General features: G+C 41.6%; 1 protein-coding gene across 6 annotated transcripts in view; it reads right to left on the reverse strand.

Moving 5' to 3' along the window:
* The window catches only part of Armc3 (armadillo repeat containing 3), an 81,873-nt gene extending 77,423 nt beyond the window's left edge, over window positions 1-4,450 (reverse strand). For 3 of the 6 annotated variants that reach the window (XM_087896333.1, XM_087896332.1, XM_087896328.1), the window contains exons 1-2: window positions 4,196-4,445; window positions 1,716-1,764 (exon numbers count right to left, since the gene is read on the reverse strand). In XM_087896333.1, the coding sequence (XP_087752459.1) occupies window positions 1,716-1,763 (48 nt within the window). In that variant the 5' untranslated portion in view covers window position 1,764; window positions 4,196-4,445. Of the gene's footprint in view, window positions 1-1,715; window positions 1,765-3,711; window positions 3,945-4,195 lie in introns of all 6 variants that reach the window. The other 3 variants (XM_087896330.1, XM_087896329.1, XM_087896331.1) reach the window with 3 other exon arrangements.
* Between the last annotated feature and the right edge of the window lie 15,628 nt (window positions 4,451-20,078).

Below are 20,078 nucleotides of genomic sequence, written 5' to 3' on the forward strand. Positions count from 1 at the left end.
CACATAGCCCATCTGCTTCCCCACGAGGTAGTCAGTCACCAGTGAGCTTGTTGTGAAATTACAATGTCACGCTCTGTATAAAATGAATGGTGAGCCAAAATTTCCACAGAAAGAATGAAAGTAAGAAGCAGCACCTGGTTAGGCTCTGCTCTTTAAGGCCAGTCTGCTGCGAGAGCAAAGGTGTACAGAGATGGCCTCCCCGCTCCATTAGAGAAATAACCGCCATGAGAAATTGCCGTCCGACAGAACTTCAGAGACAGTGATGTTCCTCATTTTGCCTTTCCAATATGGCACTCACAGGCTACATTTGTTTGCCTTTGCTCATTCTTTTTGAGACAGGGTCTCACTGCGTAGTCCAAGTTGACCTTAAAGTACTGGAGTCCTGATATTGTAGGCACACACCAGTGGGCCCGGCTCACATGTGGGTTGGGGGCACTTGGAGTGGAGGCTGGTGCTCCGCAGTATTCCAAGCACCTGGTGCTGTCCAGTGCTCGTTGTTGGGAGTGGGTATCCACCCTCTGAGGTGAGTATTGTCGCATCCTCCCTGAAAGGCGTAGAGGTCTGGAAGTGACCCAATGCACAGATGTGTGGATGTGGTTGGTAGAGAAGCCTTCACCATTACTCTGTCATGAAGTATCATATATCTCGGTGGTCATCAGTGTGTGTGTGTGTGTGTGTGTGTGTGTGTGTGTGTGTGTGTGTGAGAGAGAGAGAGAGAGAGAGAGAGAGAGAGAGAGAGAGAGAGAGAGACGAGTACTGAGGATTCCTACAATAACAAATATTTTTTACTGAATTATATGTCAAGCCCTGAGAACTTCATATAATTTATTTTGGACTAATAATATAGCAATCTAAATGAGTTGGAGAGCGCAATTCCCATTTCAAAGATAAACAAAGCTGACCAAAGCTGAAATAGTTTGACCAAATCTGGCAACTTGGTCAAGGTGATTAATACAGTTTGTAAGGGGCCATAAGACAAAGCTTCCAGCCTGACCGTAACGCTCTGATCTGGAGGGCGACTTTCTGTTGTGCTTTCCAATATTTGCAAACTTGGGAATTCCTCATCTCTATGTGTGTTCCATCTGATGACAAACACACCAAACATGTTTTTAAGAAAGACTCCAAAGTCAGTATCCTCAAAGGTCGTTTTCTATAGTAATGTAGTCTTTCAGCAATTGATTAAAGTGAGTAGATAAACCATGCGTTTAGGGGCGTAAAGGGCTTTCTGTTTGGGGCCATGTTTATGCTTAACATGTGGAAGAGAAGGAGTCGATGACCCCAGAGTACTTTCCAGCTGGAAAATACGGAACGTCTCATGTCCCAGACCATCAGCAGGTGCCATACACAAGTGTGTACGCACTGTAGCATAACTTCTCTTTACTTCTGAAAATTCTCTTGGATAATTCATATTAATGAGAGGCTAGTGAACATAAACTTCAAGTATTTAAAAGAATACAATGAAACTGTTCATTAACTAGACTGGAAACATTCTCTCTACATACTGGAAAAGCTGGTAATCGCTGTTTAATTGTGCTAATTATATAATGACAATGTTGTACATGTTTGTTTATATTCTGTTAGGTTTCTCTGACTAATCTTATCATTAGTCAGACTTTGGACTTCTGCCACCATGCATTCATGTGTACCGTGGGACATGCCAAACTGTCAGAACAATTGATTTTTCAAACTGGTGGTTGTTTACACCAGAAACTTACCACATCCTTAGGGGGAGGTTCAACTTCTTTCTTTATCTTTTTACCCATCCTAGAAAAAAAAAAGATTCAAAAAGTATGAAAATGTGATTTGCACATCATAAATTCGTATATCCGCTATTGCTCAGTTGTCTATGTTCTTTGGAGGAGGGCCATTTCTCCTTCACATTTTTACCCAATTAAAGCTTGCAATGTATATAGGGAGTACTGCAAGTGCACAGACTGTTCCGTATGCTCCTGTTGGAAGCACTGGTTTTCGAAGAACTTATTGCTAAGACAGTTGAGCACCGCTGTTTTGCTCAGCTGAGAAAGGTGGCTGTACTTGTGACCTGACTTTGCACACCACCTATGCTGGACTTGTGGCTAAGTCTTTGAAATTCACATGACATACCACAAAGCAGGCATCTGTGCTTTTTTTTGCATGCAGCTATGTCATGCACCTGCAGGTATCTAGCACATGATATGAATTCAGTATTATGAAAATTGCTAGTTCTATTTTCCTGTGACTAATGCTTTGCTGAAAAGAAGTTACTGAAGTCTTGCGAGAAATCTCGGAATGCTTAAGATCCCTGAAAGGGCCCTTCAGTGTCAGAAGTAGTTCAGACTGCTTGTCAGGAGTCAAAAGCTGCTCCTGGTCTTAAAGACCCTGAATGCACTGAATGCATAAAAAGGCCACAAAACCTCAGTAAGTCAGGAGCTTTTGAAAGACATCAATTCCATGTGCCTAACTTGAGTTATAAGGCCTTTGAAAAACTGGGCAGACGGGGGTACCTTGTGCCTTATCCAGTATACTAAAATGTTAAAAGATACATTCTTCACTAAATATAATCTTGTATAAATATGTTTTAGGTTTATTTTATACATGGGGGTGTTGTGCTTTCATGTATGAGCTCTATGTGTCTGAGGAGGCCAGAAAAGAGTGTTTGTGTCCCCTGAAACTGGGGTTACAGACTTTTGAGCAGCAGTGTGGAGGATGAAACTCAAACATGACCCTCTGCAAGGACAATGGATGCTTCTAACCCTTGAACCATCTCTCCAGCATCTCAGGCATCTCAGCAGTGTGGATGATGAGACTCAAGCATGACCCTCTGCAAGGACAATGGATGCTCCTAACCCCTGAACCATCCCGGGCTCCACCGTTTCATCAGGATTTGCCTTTGAAATTACTCAGCAACTATTATGAATGCCTGAAAATTCTTACTAAATGAGAAAACTATTTTCAAATGTATGGAGATATAATATAATATGAATAAAACACTAAAATACTTGTTTTTCAATGTTCTTTCCATAGATTAGAGCCAACATTTTCCTCAAATCGCAAATAACCATACATGCTTGAAAAGTACATAGGCCCTTGACTGTGCACCTGTTTCAGCAAGAGAAACACATTGGAATAATTCCAGAACCCCGAGAAGCTATCATAGAGTCAATCTCTAGGTGTGGAGGTAAGTTCATAAGCGAGTCTAAGATACAGCAGCAGTTGCTGTAGAGAGAATTAGAACAGTTCCTTCTGAAGAACATTCAGAAACCAGTGACGTTCCAGCCACACACCATTGTTTGTGGTTATCTCAGTTGTCCCCATGCCATTGTCTCCCGTTCCAAGGTAGTTTTTTGAACAATAGAGTAAGGAAGGGAGCAGAGGATAAAGACTCACAGTGTTGTAATCCTGGAAAGGGTCCTGGGCAACACCGCGAGGTCAGAGGCGGCTGACTTGTATCACTCTGTTGGGATAGCTCTTTAGTGGACTAGAGTCAACCACTAGTATAGGTGGGAGCAACCAGCCGCACAAGCTAATTTTTTTTTGCTCATAAAGACTGGGCATTTCAAGGTAGAGAGTTTGGGAAACAAAGAACAGCACAATGAACAAAAGAAAATTCACCCAAAGATAAGCCCAGGTAGATTTGTGTTATTTTACTATAGTTCCTTTGTGTGCACATGTTTTCTACGATGCTTTTTAGCATCTTTCTTGAATTCTGCTGCATATCGTCAATTTCCTTACCTGGATCATTTCCCTAAGAAATTCTTAAAGGGCAAGTCCAAAACATTTCCATCTCCGTTTATCTTCCTAGCATCTTCAGTGGATCAGCATATCATTTAAATAATGCTTTCGAATCCATTACTCATCTAGCCTCTCATTTCCAATTTTCTGGAACTATGGGCAAAGCTGCAATGAATGTCTTTAGACATAGAAAATTTACCCACCTCTCGGTTTCTTTAGGAATATAAATATAGCTGGAAGAGATGAACAGGTTCTAAGTTCATTAAACTGACTATGACAATGGATTTGACTTAAGATTGTGCCTTTCATAGCTATATTATCTCCCGATCTCCCGATTTGTCATTTGTATTCCTCCCTCCCCCACTTGCCGCCCCCTCAGTCTCTGAGTTTCAGGTATACCCTAAGGCAGAAACTGGCTTTGAGCAGACTTAAAGCCGCAGAGGAGGGCTGGAGCAGGTAGACTCCTGTTTCAAGAGCCACTTACAGTCAAGTGACCGGATCTTAGACCCCACGTCCCTCTTGGAGCCTCAGGCTCTCCCGGTTAAGTACCCGGTTCCGCTGGTAACTGCGGGTACTGGCTGGGACAGCTCTTCAGGTGTCCCCTCCCTTTGTCCCAGAGGTTCCCACCCTCAGGGCAGGTGAACAGCCAGGCCTGCCTTTACCTGCAGGAATCCCTAGGAGCAGCAGCTCCCTACACCTAACAAACTGCACTGGCCTTTGCGGGTCAGTGTTGTTTTTTCCTGGTTGCTAGGCGACACCAGGCTGCGCCTGCGTGCTCGGCCCGAAATTGGATCCTAGCTCCAAGGCGCCCATTGTCCAGCGCCCAGGCGGCAATCAATCCTGCAGGAACCGTTATCGTGCCATTGCAAAACTAGCAAGTCTCAAACTCTCCTTCTCTCCCTCAATTTCACAACCTCAGATATCCTTTCTAACTGCCCCAATAAAGAAGATCCTGTTTGTTCTCTCGCCCTCTGCCCCCCCGCCCCCCCGCCACAGGTTTGGCCCTGCAGATAATGACTCTGGTTTTCCCTCCCAGTTTTTCTTCCACTCAGATGTACTGGCCCTCCAGAAATTGTTGTTCTGGTCTTATCCCTCCACTGCTCAAATGTCCGCATCTTTGTTCCTAAAACACAAGGATAACCCGAAGGCTGGCTGCCCATTCTATCCTATTCCCTCTGCCTTTCTTCTCCGTTCCCCGGTTTCCCCAAACTCCCTCCTCTGGCATCTTCACACTCTTTCTCATTTCCTTTCCCAGCAATGCTTTCCAAAGCACCTGCTATCTGCCAGTTTGGACGCAACTCTCAGAATATTCTCTCATTTCTCCATAACTCGGCTTGGCCGGGCGCAACCACCAGAAAGGATCCTTTAGTTTATCCTAGGAGACAATCTCTTCACCCCTTTCACTTTCCCACCCAGCCTCGTTACCTCAGCCCTAACAGTGCTGGATCCTTCTTCCAGTCGCTAGTTTATTTCTTTCTCTCCACCATTTTGGTCACCTAACATCCAGATTTTTACACATTTAACAACTATTTCTATCAAAGTACTTAAGGTATGGTATCTCATGTGACTTCTATATTTCGGTTAGACCCTGACTAATAACTAATATAATTCATTGACTTCCTTTCTTTCAGTTCCCCCAATAGGTATATAAATATAATTTCTTCTGTCCCTCACAAGAAAATAAAAACAAAATTAGAATTTCCTTCAGGCAGGGTCTAGCAAAATGGCTCAGCATGTAAAGGTGCTTGCGATGCAAGCATGGAGACCTGAGTGTGATGTCAGGACTGCACAGACATGTAGAGGGAGGGAACCAGCTCCATAAAGTCTTCATCTGTCTTCCATAAATGTGCTGTGGTACATGCCTTGCCCCCCCACAAGCGCGTGTGCCCACACAAACACACACACACACACACACACACATACACACATACGCACACACACATACACACATACACACACACATACACAGAAAGAGGGAGAGAGACAGAGAGAGAAGGAAGGAAAGAGAAAATAAGTAATAAAAATTTAGAAACTTTTTTCTTCTTTATTACCAAGCTTTCCATTATTACTATAGCAAAATACCTGAAGTAATAAACATAAAATGGTAGATTTCTTTTGACTCATGATTCTGGAGGTGCCATCCTTTGGCTAGGGCAGTGCATCATAGAGACGAACCCTTCACAAGCTAGGAGGCAAACGCCAGGCAGAAGAGGGTTGAGGGATGTTTGATCACACTGTGAACCCCAAGATTGTGTTATTTAGTGAAAAATGTTAAGTTAAATTCCTGATTATTTGGAATCCGCTGTCACTGATGTAATAAGTCAATCAAACTGAATTAATATATACAGGTTTATTCTGAGCAAAGCATTCTTGGGTGGCCCCAGGGAAAGTTGAGGAGAGAGATCACAAGGGAAACCCATGAGGTGGGGGCTTTTTAATGCCCTGGGGGGGCACTGGTAGTGGACTTTCTTGGGGAGGGGAATGGAGTCTGGACTGAGGCAACTCCAGGCAGTTTGGGGTGGGACTTCCACCCAAACAGAAAAACCTGCTTCTAGGTGTTATGTGACTCCGTCCTAACACACACATTTAATCCAAGAGTTTTCTGCTTGAATATTGTAAACAGATTAAATGAAATCAACTATAGGTCAAGAGGCAGAGCAAGCAACCAGTTGACAGGAGAAAATAAAAAACAGAGAGAGTAAGAGGAAGTCAGAAGGGTGGAGCGAGATGCACGGGAAGTAGAAGGGAGGGGCATTCGGTGGGAGTAGCTTTTGTTTGAGGCACAGGAGAAAGCTCTCTTTCTGGGAAGCTCACGGAGAAGGAAGCAGCTGAGTTTCTCTGCCTTTCTGACCTAACGTTTTCACTGCAGCATCTGACTCCTGAGTCTTTATTAATAAAAATCAAATGATAGAGACGTAGTTAAAAACAACAGGATCCCTCTAAAATGTCCATGGGACCCTCCAATAAAATGCCATTGTGGGGACCAAGTTTTTAACCCATGGGCCTTTGGGGAACATTTATAAAAACCATAGCAAACTATGTCTCTTGCCACTCAATTATTTTTCTGCTCCCATTTATGGCCCTCCAGGAAATTAGTCTGAGCTGTATACTTCCACGTTTTAACTTCCATTCGAGTCTGTTTTCCCCCGCAGCACTAACACTGCTTAGATCCATAGGATGTGTATTGGTCTTTGTGTTCTGATGTTGCTGTGCAAGTGACACTCTTAGCAGTTCCTTCAGGAAACTCTGGGCTTTCTGGGCTTCCCCTTGGTCTTCCCAGTTTTAGAACCATCAGTTAAGGTCTTTTCTACACCCCCATATATGTTGCTATTTTTCAGTAATTTGTTCCTGACTCTCTCCCACACTGTATGCTTTGTGTGTGTGTGGGGGGGGGGGGGTGATCTTGCTTCTACCTGTGAATTCAATTGCTGTCTCTCTCCACAGCATCTAACTTTGATAATAAACTCTAGGCTCAAATATCCTTTCTCTTGCTACATAGTTCACAGGCACCTTATCCATCAACAAGATTCACCTAAATTCATAGTTTACCTGGTAGAAACATGCTCTTCGATTTGTCTAAGGTAGCAACCTAGGGTTGCAACTCCTTTAGGGTCGATTGATACCTTCACAGGGGTGGCATATCAGATATCCTGCACAGCAGATGTCTACATTATGATTCATAACAGTAGCAAAATTACAGTTATGAAGTAGCAGTAAAAAGACCTTTGTGGTTGGGGTTCACCACAACATGAGGAACTGTATTGAACTGGGACCTCAACCTTGCTTCAGCTGCTCTTTTCCAGGGTGATCAAAGTCACCCGTGTAAGAAGCAGTCTCCCCCACCCTCCACCACAGGATGGCAGGCACCACAATTGGCATTTCAAAGCCCTGTGTGTGCTGACTGACTCCGCCCTTTCGTAATAACTTCTCTTCATGCCAAGAAATAGCAAGCTGCACATACTTCTCAAATACACAGTGACATCTTCTGTCCTTCGCTCATTTAACTACTCTTTTTCATATCATCGTGATTTCCTTCAGAACGTCTCCATCAGCTCCCAGGTACCGAAAACATTCCTCGTTTTACACCACTGCTCTACCTCACACGTGCGCTACGTCCAGTATTTTCACATGACATTATAAGTAGTGTGTGTGTGCCATTTCCAAATGGTCTTCAGAATGCACATTTGGTAAAAGTTTCTCCTGAGCAGGAGTTATGAGTGGTTAGTGTGAGTCACTAAGTCCTAGCCTAATCTTTGAAGTGTGAGTGCAATAATTGATGTAACGTCACTTTTCTAAGGAGTGGCAAAGACAGACTTGAAGTGAGGTTGGCATGACTTCTACAGCCAGGTCCAGAACTAATGCATCGTACACAGGTCTTCAAAGCACAGTATGAAAACAAGTCATAAAGGAATCTTCATGAAAGAATTTAAACTGCTGTTTTGTTCTTTTCACAGACTTCCTCTTGACTCCATATGCCTTTTTCCATTTTTTGGTCATGTTCACTTAAAAGCACGCAGTTGGTGAGCTTTAACAAGGGTTTACGGTTGTGTGAGCAATGTCACATGGACATGAAACATTTCTACCATCCCAAGTGTCCTTCATGCATCTTGAAAGTCAGTGCTCTCTCCCCATGCTACTTCCTGGAAGCGGAAGCTCTGCCTGCTTTCTCTCCCTATAATTTGCTTTTTTTCTGGAATGTCTTGTAAATGAGACCATACAGCGAGTGGCCTTTTCTGTCTCGGCCCCTTTCATCTTCTACCATGTTGCTGCGCATTGTTCCTGGCGTCTCTTCATTGTTGACTAATGCTATTGAACTACATGGACGGCTGCTGAATGCTGATTCAGTCGCTTTCTAATCTGGGGCTGGTATTCATCCGCCTTCTCTGAGGGTTGGGGAGAGCATGCTTCCTCCTCCTTGGGGAAATATCAGGAGTGGAATTTCATTTCTAGGTCTTAAGGCAAGGCTGTGTTTAGTGTCATAAGAACCTGCTAAATTGCTTCCCCAACACCTACCCTGTATCTGCAAATAGGTGTGAACTCCAGTTGGGCGGTGCTCTCTGCAGGACTAGATGCTGCCAGTCTTTCCAATTGTTATCTTTCCAGTGACTGGAAAACAGTAGCTCTTCTGGGCTTTGTTTAATTTTATTTCTTCATTTTGTAAGGAGAGGGAATGTGTGTCATGGTGCTCCTATGGAGGTCAAAGAACAATGTGGGAGTCGGTTCTCTCCTCTACCGTGTGAGTTCTGGGGGTTGAACTCAGGTCTCCAGGCTTGTGCTGCAAGCTCTTTTACCTACTGAGTCATCTTGCCGACCCTCTTCTTCCGGTTTTTAATGTTCATTTCTCTCACTTGGAATGGTGATGATCGCCTATTTTCTCACAGTGTTTGTCTTCTTTCATGAAGTATCTGTTTGGAACTGTAAGAAATCTTCTGCATTTGTGTTATCTGTCAAGAATGTAATTTAGAGATATTTCTCATCAATATTTGGTCTATCTTGTTCATTTCCTTTTTGAATTTTTAATTTTTTGTGTGTATAGGTGTTTTGCCTGCAGGCGTAACTATGCACCATGTTTTGCAGTGTGCAGTGTCCGAAGAGGCCAGAAGAAGGCATCGGGTCCTCAGGAGCTGGAGTTACAACCAGCTAAAAGTTGCCATGTAAGTGCTGGGAATTGAACCTGGGCCCTCTGGAAGCACAGTTAGTGCTCTTAACCACTGAACTATCTCTCTAGCCCCTTATCTTTCATTTCTTAAATATATCTTTCAAAGGCCAGAAGCTTTCAAAATAGATGGAGTTCTATTCATTCATTTTAGCTTCCTTTCATGGCTGATTTTTTTGTTTGTTTCTTTGTTACTGTAACAAAAAATAACTATTGGGCTCCCTAGAACTGGAGTTACAGATATTTGAGATTTGAGTCACGATGTGGATGCTGGGAACTGAACCCAGGTCTTCTTTAAGATGAGCAAGTGCTCTTAACCACGGAGCCATTTCTCCAACCTCTTTATGTTCTGTTCTGTGCTTGCTTTGCTGTTCATTCCATTTGCCTGTGTTTAGAGGCTCATAGTTTTGATTTTATGCTTGTTTAGCGTCCTCTCCTGATAAGTTTCCTAGATGCTGTGGGTGGTTTAAGCACCACAATTAGTGTAGTAATGTCCAAGTATTTCCAGGATCACTTGAAGAAAATTTTCTGCTTCATGTGTTCAATTACTTTGGCACCTTTCTCAAAAATAAATCCATCCTTTGTAAGGAGGTCTGTTTCTGGGCTTTATTCTGTTTTTTGATCAATATTTCTATCCACTCACTAATAACTACAGCGTCTTCGTTATTTTGGCTTTCCAGTAAGTCTTAGAAACCTTTCAAGTGCTTTGGGCCTCCCTACACCTTTTTACATTTCCTACACATTTTGAAAATAGCTTGTCAATTTCTATAAGAAACCTGCTGGGATATTGATTAGGATCACATGAAATCCATGGATAAATTCAGAAAGACCTGGTAACTTTAATAACTCGAGTTCTCCAATTCACAAACACAATACCTTTCTCCATTTGAGCACTTTAAGACTTCTCTCTGCATCCCCAGGTCTCATACTTATATTTAAAAGCTCCCATCTCAGTATTCTGTCAATTGTCTATGCTACTATAAAGAATACTCTTTGCAATGTCAAAATTTTCTAGTAGAAAATTAAATCTGAGTTTCATTTATTGATCTTCTATGATGTGACCTTGCTAAACCCACTCCTCAGGTCTGGTAAACTGTGGGTGAATTTGTTAGAATGTTTTACCTACAAACAGTCTTCCTTCCCCTCATCCAATATAGATTTGTTTATCTATTTATATCCTTTGTTCTTTCCTTTTCCTTTTCTGAATTTGCTCGCTACAATTCTAAGAAGCACTCCTGTGAAATCCTCCTCAGACAGGAGGTGTGGACTGCGCCTCAGACAAGGAGTGCTGTGGAGCATGCTTCAGACAGGAACTAGTATAGCGTTGGCCTCTGGAAGAAAGGGGTTTCCCAATGAGTCATTGTCCTTGCGCCTCCAAGTGAGTGCTTTCTGCCTGCTTCCTTTTTAAATGTCAGTATGGGCTGACATGGGCTCCCAGCATGTTACACGGAGCTAAGTCTATTGAGGTCACTATTCTTTTTTACTTTTACTTTTCCAATTTGGCAAATAGGAGCCCCTTTAAGTTGAGTACTCTGTTCTCTGGACACCTAAGGCTCACATGTGCATGTGTAGGGGCGACCAGTGAACCTCGGGTGTCATTCCTCGGGAGTTCTTTACCTTTCTCTCAGTTTTTATTTCCTTTTTGCCTATGTATGTAATGTGTGTGTGTGTGTGTGTGTGTGTGTGTGTGTGTGTGTGTGTGTGTGCTGTGTGTGTATGCAGGGAGCCCAGGGTTATTATCAGGTTTCCTCTGCCACACTCCACCTTATTCACTGAGACAGGGTCTCTCATTGGAATCCATAACTCACCTACACAGGTAGTCTACCTGGTCAGCTGCTCTGAGGAGTCCCTTTGCAGCCCTCTTAGGCCAGAGTTTCAGGGAGACTCCCACACCCACCTGACGTTTATATGGGTGCTGGAGAACCGAACGCCACGGTCACGTTTGTATGACAGGTTCGTTACCTACTGAACCATCTTCACAGTTCCTATGTGTTTAATTTCTGTTGAGTTTTCTATTTTATTCTATTAGTGATAAATAACAACCATGTTTACTTATGGGGTACGATGTGATGTTTGGATTCATGTGTGCATTGTGGAATACTCAAGTCAGGCTAATTTTCATATCGGCCATCGCAAATATTTAGCATTTCTTTGCTGGAAGAGCATTTACAATGAATCTTTTGCTTATTCTAAAATATCAGTCACCCTGTTTGCAGTAGATCACCTGAACTTATCTGCCCCACTTCCTTTCTCCACATCCACACACCTCCCCTACGGTAACCACTGTTCTTCTACTGTGTCTATGAGTTCTATTCATGTTGTTCACATGTGCATGGAGTAATGTGATATTCATCTCATGATGTTTATTTACTGTTTTTGTAACATTTCCTCTTCTCCCTTCTTAGTCTAGCTATGAGTCTTTGTTTTGTTTTCGTTTTTGTTTTCCTTTTAAAAAGTCATTTTTAGGGGCTGGTTCTTCTAGAAGACCCAGCTTAAATCCCCAGCATCGGTGTGGCAGCTCACAACTCTCTGTAACCCCAGACCCAGGGGAATTGATGCTATCTTTTGGCCTCCATGGACTCCCCTTGCATGTGATGCTCAGACATACATGAAAGCATCACACACACAGAGAATAAGAAAAGAAGCTTTTCACACCACGTTTCATTTGCGTGCATCTTTTCTGCTGGAGCCGAATCTTTTTTATCCGTTCCTATTCTGGTCTTAGTTTCCTTTGTTCCGCTCACCTTGCAGCTCCTTTGTTCTGGTTCTAGTTCCAGGAACTAGCCCCAGATTGCTTGCCTGAGATGCTTTTGGATTTAAGAATTTTGTTGGTAAACAATTTATGTAATCGTTGCTAAGTAAGGACTTTCTCAGGCTACTTTACTAATTGTCTTTGCTTGTTGTTTAGCTCTGTTCTTCATTTCTTCCTGTCTAGCTGTTTCCCTTCGGGATTTGTGGCTTCTGCGACGGTATGATTGGATTTGTTTTTCGCGGCTTTTCTGAGCGTCACATAAAATACTTGATACAGGCTATTTGAAGCTAGCAACAATCTTGATTGTCTCACAGACTGTACACCGCTAGTCATCTCATGCTCATATTTATATCCATGCTGGAGTAACTTACAGATTTTTATAATTTGCTCCCGTGACCACATCATTGTAGCTTTAAATTCTTTTAATAGTCTTAGTATTAAACCTTGATACCAGACACTCAGTCCATTTCCCTGTAAATGTGAAGGTATTTAAGTATGTGGGGTTTGTGAGTGGACTTTATCTGTAAATTTTTTTATGCTTCAATATTGCTAATTAGCATTCTCTTACTTCAGTTTGGAGACAATCTTTGTTATGGTTTTGGTAAGGTTAATTTAACACTGATAAACTCTCTCCCATCCTGATTGTCCGAGGAAGTCTTTTTTCCCCTTTATTTTCTAGAAATAGAATTGTTGAATATAATATTTTTAACTAAGGTTTTTTTTTCTTTCAGAGTTGTGAATATATTACACTACTCTTTTTTTGACTGTAGGGTTTCTGCTGTAAAAAGAAATTCTCATACAGGAGAAGCTAACTTTTATTTTCCTTATTATAAATATGTTAATAAAAACATTTAATCCCTTTTCTGACTCCAGAAAATCCCTTTTTGGTCACTGAATGTCACTACAAGACCCCAAATCTGTCAAAAAAAAGTTGACCTTGAGCATCAAACTTCAAGACTGTAAAAAGCAAATGCTGAGTGCATCCAGTCTGTCCTGTTTGTAGAGAAACCTGAAAGAGGATAATCTTCAGTAAAGACAGAAATGATCTACTCTATTCTATTAGTATGCCTAAGCCTGATTCAAGTAAGAGTACGTTCATATTTTAGTTAATTTAATCAGAACACATTCTGTTTTCATGTACTGAATTAAAGTCCTTTCAAACTAAATGAGCCACATACTTGCTATATGTCAGTCAAAATTTGTCAAAGATCAATAATGAAAATCAAACACTTGCGTGTTCTGTACCATTCAGTTTGGTGTGAGGAAAGTCATAAACTCAGGAACAGCCCTTCTCTCTTCCCAGACCTAAGCTCACAGTTTGCCAACATGCTCTGTGAGAAGCTCCTCCACCCCATCACAGCAGCTTGCCGCAGGCGTTTTCTGCTACCACGTTGTGTTATTTAGAAGTCATCTGCTGTCTTGGCAGTCATTCAAGAGAGTTCTTTGCTTGTAAATCCTCTTTATCTCATGCTATGGTCGAAGTGAAATCTTGGCACAATTTCAGTTCGTTTGTCTTCTTGTTCCAGGGAAGAAAAAAAAATGAAAGGCCCTAAAGACTAACACTGTGTGTAGGTCGTGAAGCAGTGGGAAGCCCTGTTGGCTATTCAAAAGGGTCATAGTACTAAGTAAGCATCCATCGGGTAAAATACAATCTCATCACAGGAGAGGCGGCCACCCCAGAAAACAGATTATTTGAAAGTCTGAATGGTAGAACTTCAAAGTAAATAATGCTCATTGTGTACTTGACTACAAGACTTCGCAATCACTTTAGCTTAGTAGACCAAGTCCACAAGGATCAATCATTTGGTGCCTAGGCTGGACTTCACTTTCTTTTGACTTTGAATTTGGCTTCTGTAATTGCACCACAGACCTATCAGCTTGTTTACTGGGGTTGCTGAAGTTTAAAAGGAAATAGGAGGCCATCCCACTCAGAGAAAAGGAACGATAACATGAGCCTGTGCCAGCACATCTCCTGGAGATGACATGCTGTGGAAATGACAGAGAATGATTCCTCTGCCCACACTGTCTCTACGTGGAACATGGGACCCATGCTGGTAGAAAAGCAACAGGAAGAGCCCCTTGATGGGAAACAATTTCCCTAGTTTGTCTCTGCACACTGAACCCATCTTTAAATAGAAGCTGAACACTGTGTCTTTTAAGGAAGGAACTTTTGTGCCCAGGTAGTCCAGATCAGAATCACCTGAATGGCTTGTGATGATTATGTGATGGTGGGGGTGCACCAAGACAGACTGAGGGTTGGCAGTGAGTGCAGGGTTCTATAAGCCCTTCCCTTAGCCTGTCATTCTATACAATGAGAAAATACCAAAGCACATGGACTTAATTCTTAAGCTGGATTCTTAATCTCTTGGGCTTCCTTAGCCAACCTGGAGCAGAGATCACCTGACACACGGATGGATGATCATCCTTTTCAGTGGTTTGAATGGCAATGTCCCCATACAGCTCCTGATTTAGACCCTTGGCTCCCAGTCAGTGGTACTTGTTTTGGGAGGCTTTTGGAACCTTAGGAGGTGTGGTCTTCCTGAAGGAATTATGTTACTTAGGTCAGAGCTTGGGAACTTAAGCCCTGGCCCTAGGCCCAATTTCCTCCCTCTGCCTGTATTTTCAGTTGAGATATTCACACTCAGCGCTCTGCCCCAGCAGCCATGACTACTGATGGCTGCTATGTCTCCCTCCATCATCTCGTTATCTTATCCCCCAGAACCATGGTCTAACATAAACTCTTTGTAATTTGACTGCTCCGAGATGATCCCTGAAGTATTGCCAGTTATGATAAAACTCTTCTTGAGGTCTAAAGCCAGGGAAACTTTCCATACCTGCTAAAATATTCAGAGATAATTTACTGATCTGACTTTAAAAGCCTGACTGCTGGAATTCATGTTTGTGATCAGGGATCTGAAAGTGTACTGCAGGCAAGGATTTACAAATATATCTAGGCATGAATGTGAGCTAGTGAAGATCATGGCTTGGAAAATTGCAAGATGGCTGAAACTACTTGGTGGAGCTCTGTTGTGCTGTGCCGTAGCAGCAATTGCAAATCTAAAATGTAAGTTCAATGAAACATTTATATTTTAATTCTATAAACATTCCTATACCTCAGTAGAAACAAAGGAAATTTTATTTTTTGCATTTGAAGTTTTTTTATGTACCTAAGAAAACAACCAGTGCAAGTGTTTCTGGCTGGCCAGTAAGAAGTCACTGAAATCAAGTTTAAGTGACTGAGCAAAAATGGATTCTACTAGCCCTTGGATTATTAGCACTGTTGGTCAGAATCAACATAGAGAATAAACTTATTGAGCACATCAAAGTAAAGGCTATGTGTCACCAGCGTGTATAAAAAATTTGGGGACAAGAAGTGACTCATTGTAGAATAGCACAGGTTCCGGATAATCAAAACATAGTACTGAGAATACAAAAGCTAACGTTTTTTTCTGAGTGAGAATTTCATGTCCCTATTAGTTTCCCCAGTTTGTTGAATGTAATTCAAGAAATATGGGTTACTGGCCTCCTCATCTATCCCAGAATACTGATATTACTGGAAGTGTCAAAAGGAAGTAACTTAAGACCATGGGGAGAAAAGCAATAAGAACACCATATCATATCTCTAATCCCTGTTCTTTATCCACAACATCTTTGTCCGTAAAATCAGATAACCTACTTGTTTTCTTTGCTGAGAGCCTCAGTCTTTCATGTGACGATTTCTTCATTTTGCTTCTGTTATTTATGTTTTGAACAGGAACATCTTAGTTTCTGATTTTATTGTCGTTTTAATGAAGACTGCAGTCATAGCTCTTGGGGGGGGCAAGGACTAGATTTACTTATTTAATAAGTTGAGTGTATCATTTTTTAAAGAACAGAATTATTTTTGTAGATGAAGAAGGAGAACAGATATTAAAGTCATTACTTACCTCCACTTTAAAATCACATTCAATGTAATCCTTGGTCTTGCTTAGAAAACAGCCTCTCTAGAGAAGAGCAATTTTGTGTGTGAAGCATTTACATTTCTGGGGAACCCAGTTCAGTTAAAACCCTATTTCTCAAGACTGCTGGTCAGGAGGTGGGGATTTGCCAGATAGGAAATCATTTTTTTTTTCTGTAGAAGCAAATATTTATCAAAAAGAGAGAGTGTTGGGGTGTTGTCCAGACTGTCTTGTTTATTTAGACTCCCTTTGAAAGGAAGGGAGGCAGATGTTGAGGAGACGGCACATTTTTCACGCCTAAAAATTTGAATACTAGCATCTTGGAGACTACAGCATTTGTTGCTAATAACTGAGGGTTTAACTGAACCTCAAGGGGCCACTGTAAAAAAAAACAAAAACAAAAACAGAAAACCTAAGCAGACAGAGTGGGCCTGAGGAAAGCAGCAGAGGCTATGAAATCTTCAAGCTGAGCATGACCTCGTCCTAGACTAGGTGAGGACAAGGTCCTCTTCAAATGTGGACAAGATGCAGAGCGACTGACCTCGGTTATTAGAATTGCAGACGGCACAGTGGTTCTGTCGTCCATAGTCTCGGTCATTTGAACACTTAGGCCCCAGTTGGTGGCGCTGTTTGGGTAGGCTTAGATGGTGCAGCCTTGCTAGAGGGTGTATGTCACAGGGGGGCTCTTCATTCGAGCTTCAGAAATAGGCCAGGCACTCATGGCGTTCTATGTCACAATAAAGAGGAGCCTTGGAATGTGTTGTTTGGAAGGAATACACAAGAGACTTCTGTGGTGCTGATACTGTCTTGTGTCTCTATCTGGCTGGTTGCTAGGATTATATAGACATACACTCTCAGCAAAGTTGAAAGATACAAAATCAATGTATAAAACCCAGTATGTTTTCTAGAAACCAATAGGGAACATATGGAGAAAAATATTAGGAAAATAAGCCCATTTACAATAGCTTTCAAAATAACCTTAGGAGCAAACTGAAGCAAGGAGGTAAAAGACTAGAATGAAAAAATGTAAAATGCTAAGGAAAGAAACTGACGAAGACAGTGGCAGATAGAAAGACCACCATCATGTTCATAGAGTAACAGTGGCAGATAGAAAGACCACCACCGTATTCATAGAATAACAGTGGCAGATAGGAAGACTACCACCATGCTCATAGATTAACAGAACTAATATTGTGAAAACGTTCATATTACCCAAGGCAATTTACAGATTCCAGGTCATCTTCCTCATATATTAGAGAAAAAGAATGACGACTTTTGTGGACAGAGGAACCAGTGGAAGGAGGGGAAGGATGAAAGGGCACTGGGGTGGGAATGAGCAGATTATAGTGGTGTGCACGTAGGAAAGTGAACAGAATTGTCATTATTGACCTATGACACAAGGAAAATTCTAGTGCAGACTACCCATTTAGTATATATTATATAATATATGAAATTCACTACAAACTAAAAAAAATAGAAAATTAAAATAAAAAACAGACAATGTGTGAGAGATAAAAGACAAGAATGTTAATAGAAAAAGACTTACATGAGGCTCAGTCTAGGAAGTAGGAGTTAACTAAGCTGCAGCCTACCACAGAGCAGGGTCACCACACTTAGCTGTGCCCGTTCACCATCACAGAGTTCAAGGCAGTATTGTTTACATCAAACTGAACGTGAGCTGCTCCTGAATGCATTCCACGCACAACGTGCACAGCAATGCAGCAGTCCTGCAATAAGAAGAATGTAAAACATTATCATAGTATGCTATTTTTTTTGTTGGAATATCTAAAATCAAAAGCTTGATAACACCTTCTGTTAAAAATCTGAGGAAGTAGGTATTTCTATGATGGGGTTTTAAATACATAAAAACTCTATAAAATAGCTATTACCAAATATCAAATGTACCTGCTTTCACATGTAAAAATGATACATGTTCAAGAATATTTACCTCAGTGTTATCTGTAATTTCAAAGGAATGAAATCAAAATAAGTATTTACCAGAAAGGATTGAATTTAGTACAAAATGGTTTACTCACTTGTAAGATAATGTTCTTATGTTTAAAAAAAATGACACATATGTATCAATTATGAATAATCTATAGTTGATATCTCATGAAAAGAGCAAGGTGAGCATACAGCGGAGTATTACGCTGCTGTTTGTAAAGATCAGTCTCTGGAAGATGAGAAGCAGATTTTGTATGGCTAAGGAGCAAGGGCAGAAAGGACCTTGTGTCTTCACGGTCGTCAGCATGACAAAGAGTTCTCCTCACTGCACTAGAAATGTCATTTGTCACTCCTTGGGGAGAGGAAAGCTAAAGAAAAATCAACTTTGGGGCTCATCCTTTCTGACATGAAAAAGCTCAGCTAGTGACTGATTGGCAATCAGGAACAGAGACGGCCCCTCTCTTGATGGTGCTGCTGTTTGTTTGTTTGTTTGTTTGTGCCATGTGAATCCACACTGAACTGGGACAGAGGTAAGACAACATTTATGACTATAAGTAAAAATAAAACAGCTGTTTCTCCTCGAATGCAGCCTAAAGAAGCCCACAGCAGCAACCACCGCAAGAATTTCATTGTTGTCACCGCCTCACCAGAGTCACTTGGGGGAGCCTTGCTCATTCCTCAACATGAAAGAGTGTAAGCCGCTCCCCCTCCAGGTCTTTCAAAATCTGTCAACCCAGACCCCAGTGGGGTGGTGATGGGTTCCTCCTCTGACCATTTTTTCCCTGGCTCTAAGAGAATACAAAGAGGCTCTGACTCTTGGAGTGTTCAGCAAGACTGTGGGATTTGAAAGCTAAATGTACCCAACAGGATCATGAGCGAAGACTTGGTCTCAAGCTGATGGTGCTATTGAAAATAGGTGGACAGTAGGGATCTTAATGGGAACAAGTATATCACTGAAGAATGCCATGGGAAGACAGATCTTATCCTAGCTCCTTCTTAGTGTTCTCTCTCTCTCTCTCATAACATCGTGTTATGAGCACCCTCCTCTTCTACCACATATCCTGCAGCGATAATGGCCTGTTTCACTTCAATTCAAGGCACAAACAAAATAATATTTCCTACTTTAAGTTGCTTCTCTTGAATTTTCATCAATATGAAAATTCCTCACTAGCACAGAGACCAATAGAAGTCTGTCTCCTCAGAGATAGGTTATAATGAATGTCTCTGGAAAGAAAGAGAAAGAATTTGTGTTCTCCTGAAGGCCACAGACACTGAGTTCCTCCTATGATTATGATTTAGGTCATTTATGCACCTTACGAAATTATCCCTGTTACTGTGGGTATGAAAACTGGCCTTCACCTAAAACTGTCTCCATTAAAACTTGTTCTCGATTCAAATAAGAGCTTTTTCTATTGGTTTCACTTTGATTTTTAAATTCATTTTGTGATATGAGAAAAGAAAAGTCAAATGTTGGATCCTCCAGGAAGCAGTTAAGGAGACAGAATTAAGAACATAAGATTTTTATCATGAGTCAAGTTATGAACTGACCCTGATGTCCACCAAAAATAAGTGAATTTCAAAAGCAGTAAATAGACACAATGAATCTTTATTATGTCATAATGAAGAATGAAATGATGATGTTTCATATAGGAAATGATGCTTCTGGAGCTCATTACTCTAAGCGAAGTAGTTTGAGTCAGACACAGAAAGGTGAACACTGAGTGTTCTCTCTCATACATGGAATCTGACTTTTCAAAATAAAGTTTGAAAGTAGACGGTGAGGCTGCTTGGAAATCAAGAGACAGCAGGAGGGCATGGGAGACAGGAGTATGGGACGGCTGGGCTCCGAGACCCAGGCTTATGGGAAGGTCATAATGAAGCCCATTAGTTTGTAAATTAATAAACATAGGGTAATTAAATAACTAAAGCTAATTATTTTACCGTGGAATAAATGTTCTAAAATGAAAAGGGAAAAGAATCAGGACCAGCAGGGGAGCCAGCAGATGAATCTGAGCAGAACTGTGTCTGCCGTGAAGACAGGACTCCGGAGTGAAGACAGCGAATGAGAAGGGCTCCG

This window comes from Myodes glareolus, chromosome 14 (genome assembly GCF_982192425.1).
Source record: "Myodes glareolus chromosome 14, mMyoGla1.1, whole genome shotgun sequence".
Taxonomy (NCBI): domain Eukaryota; kingdom Metazoa; phylum Chordata; class Mammalia; order Rodentia; family Cricetidae; genus Myodes; species Myodes glareolus.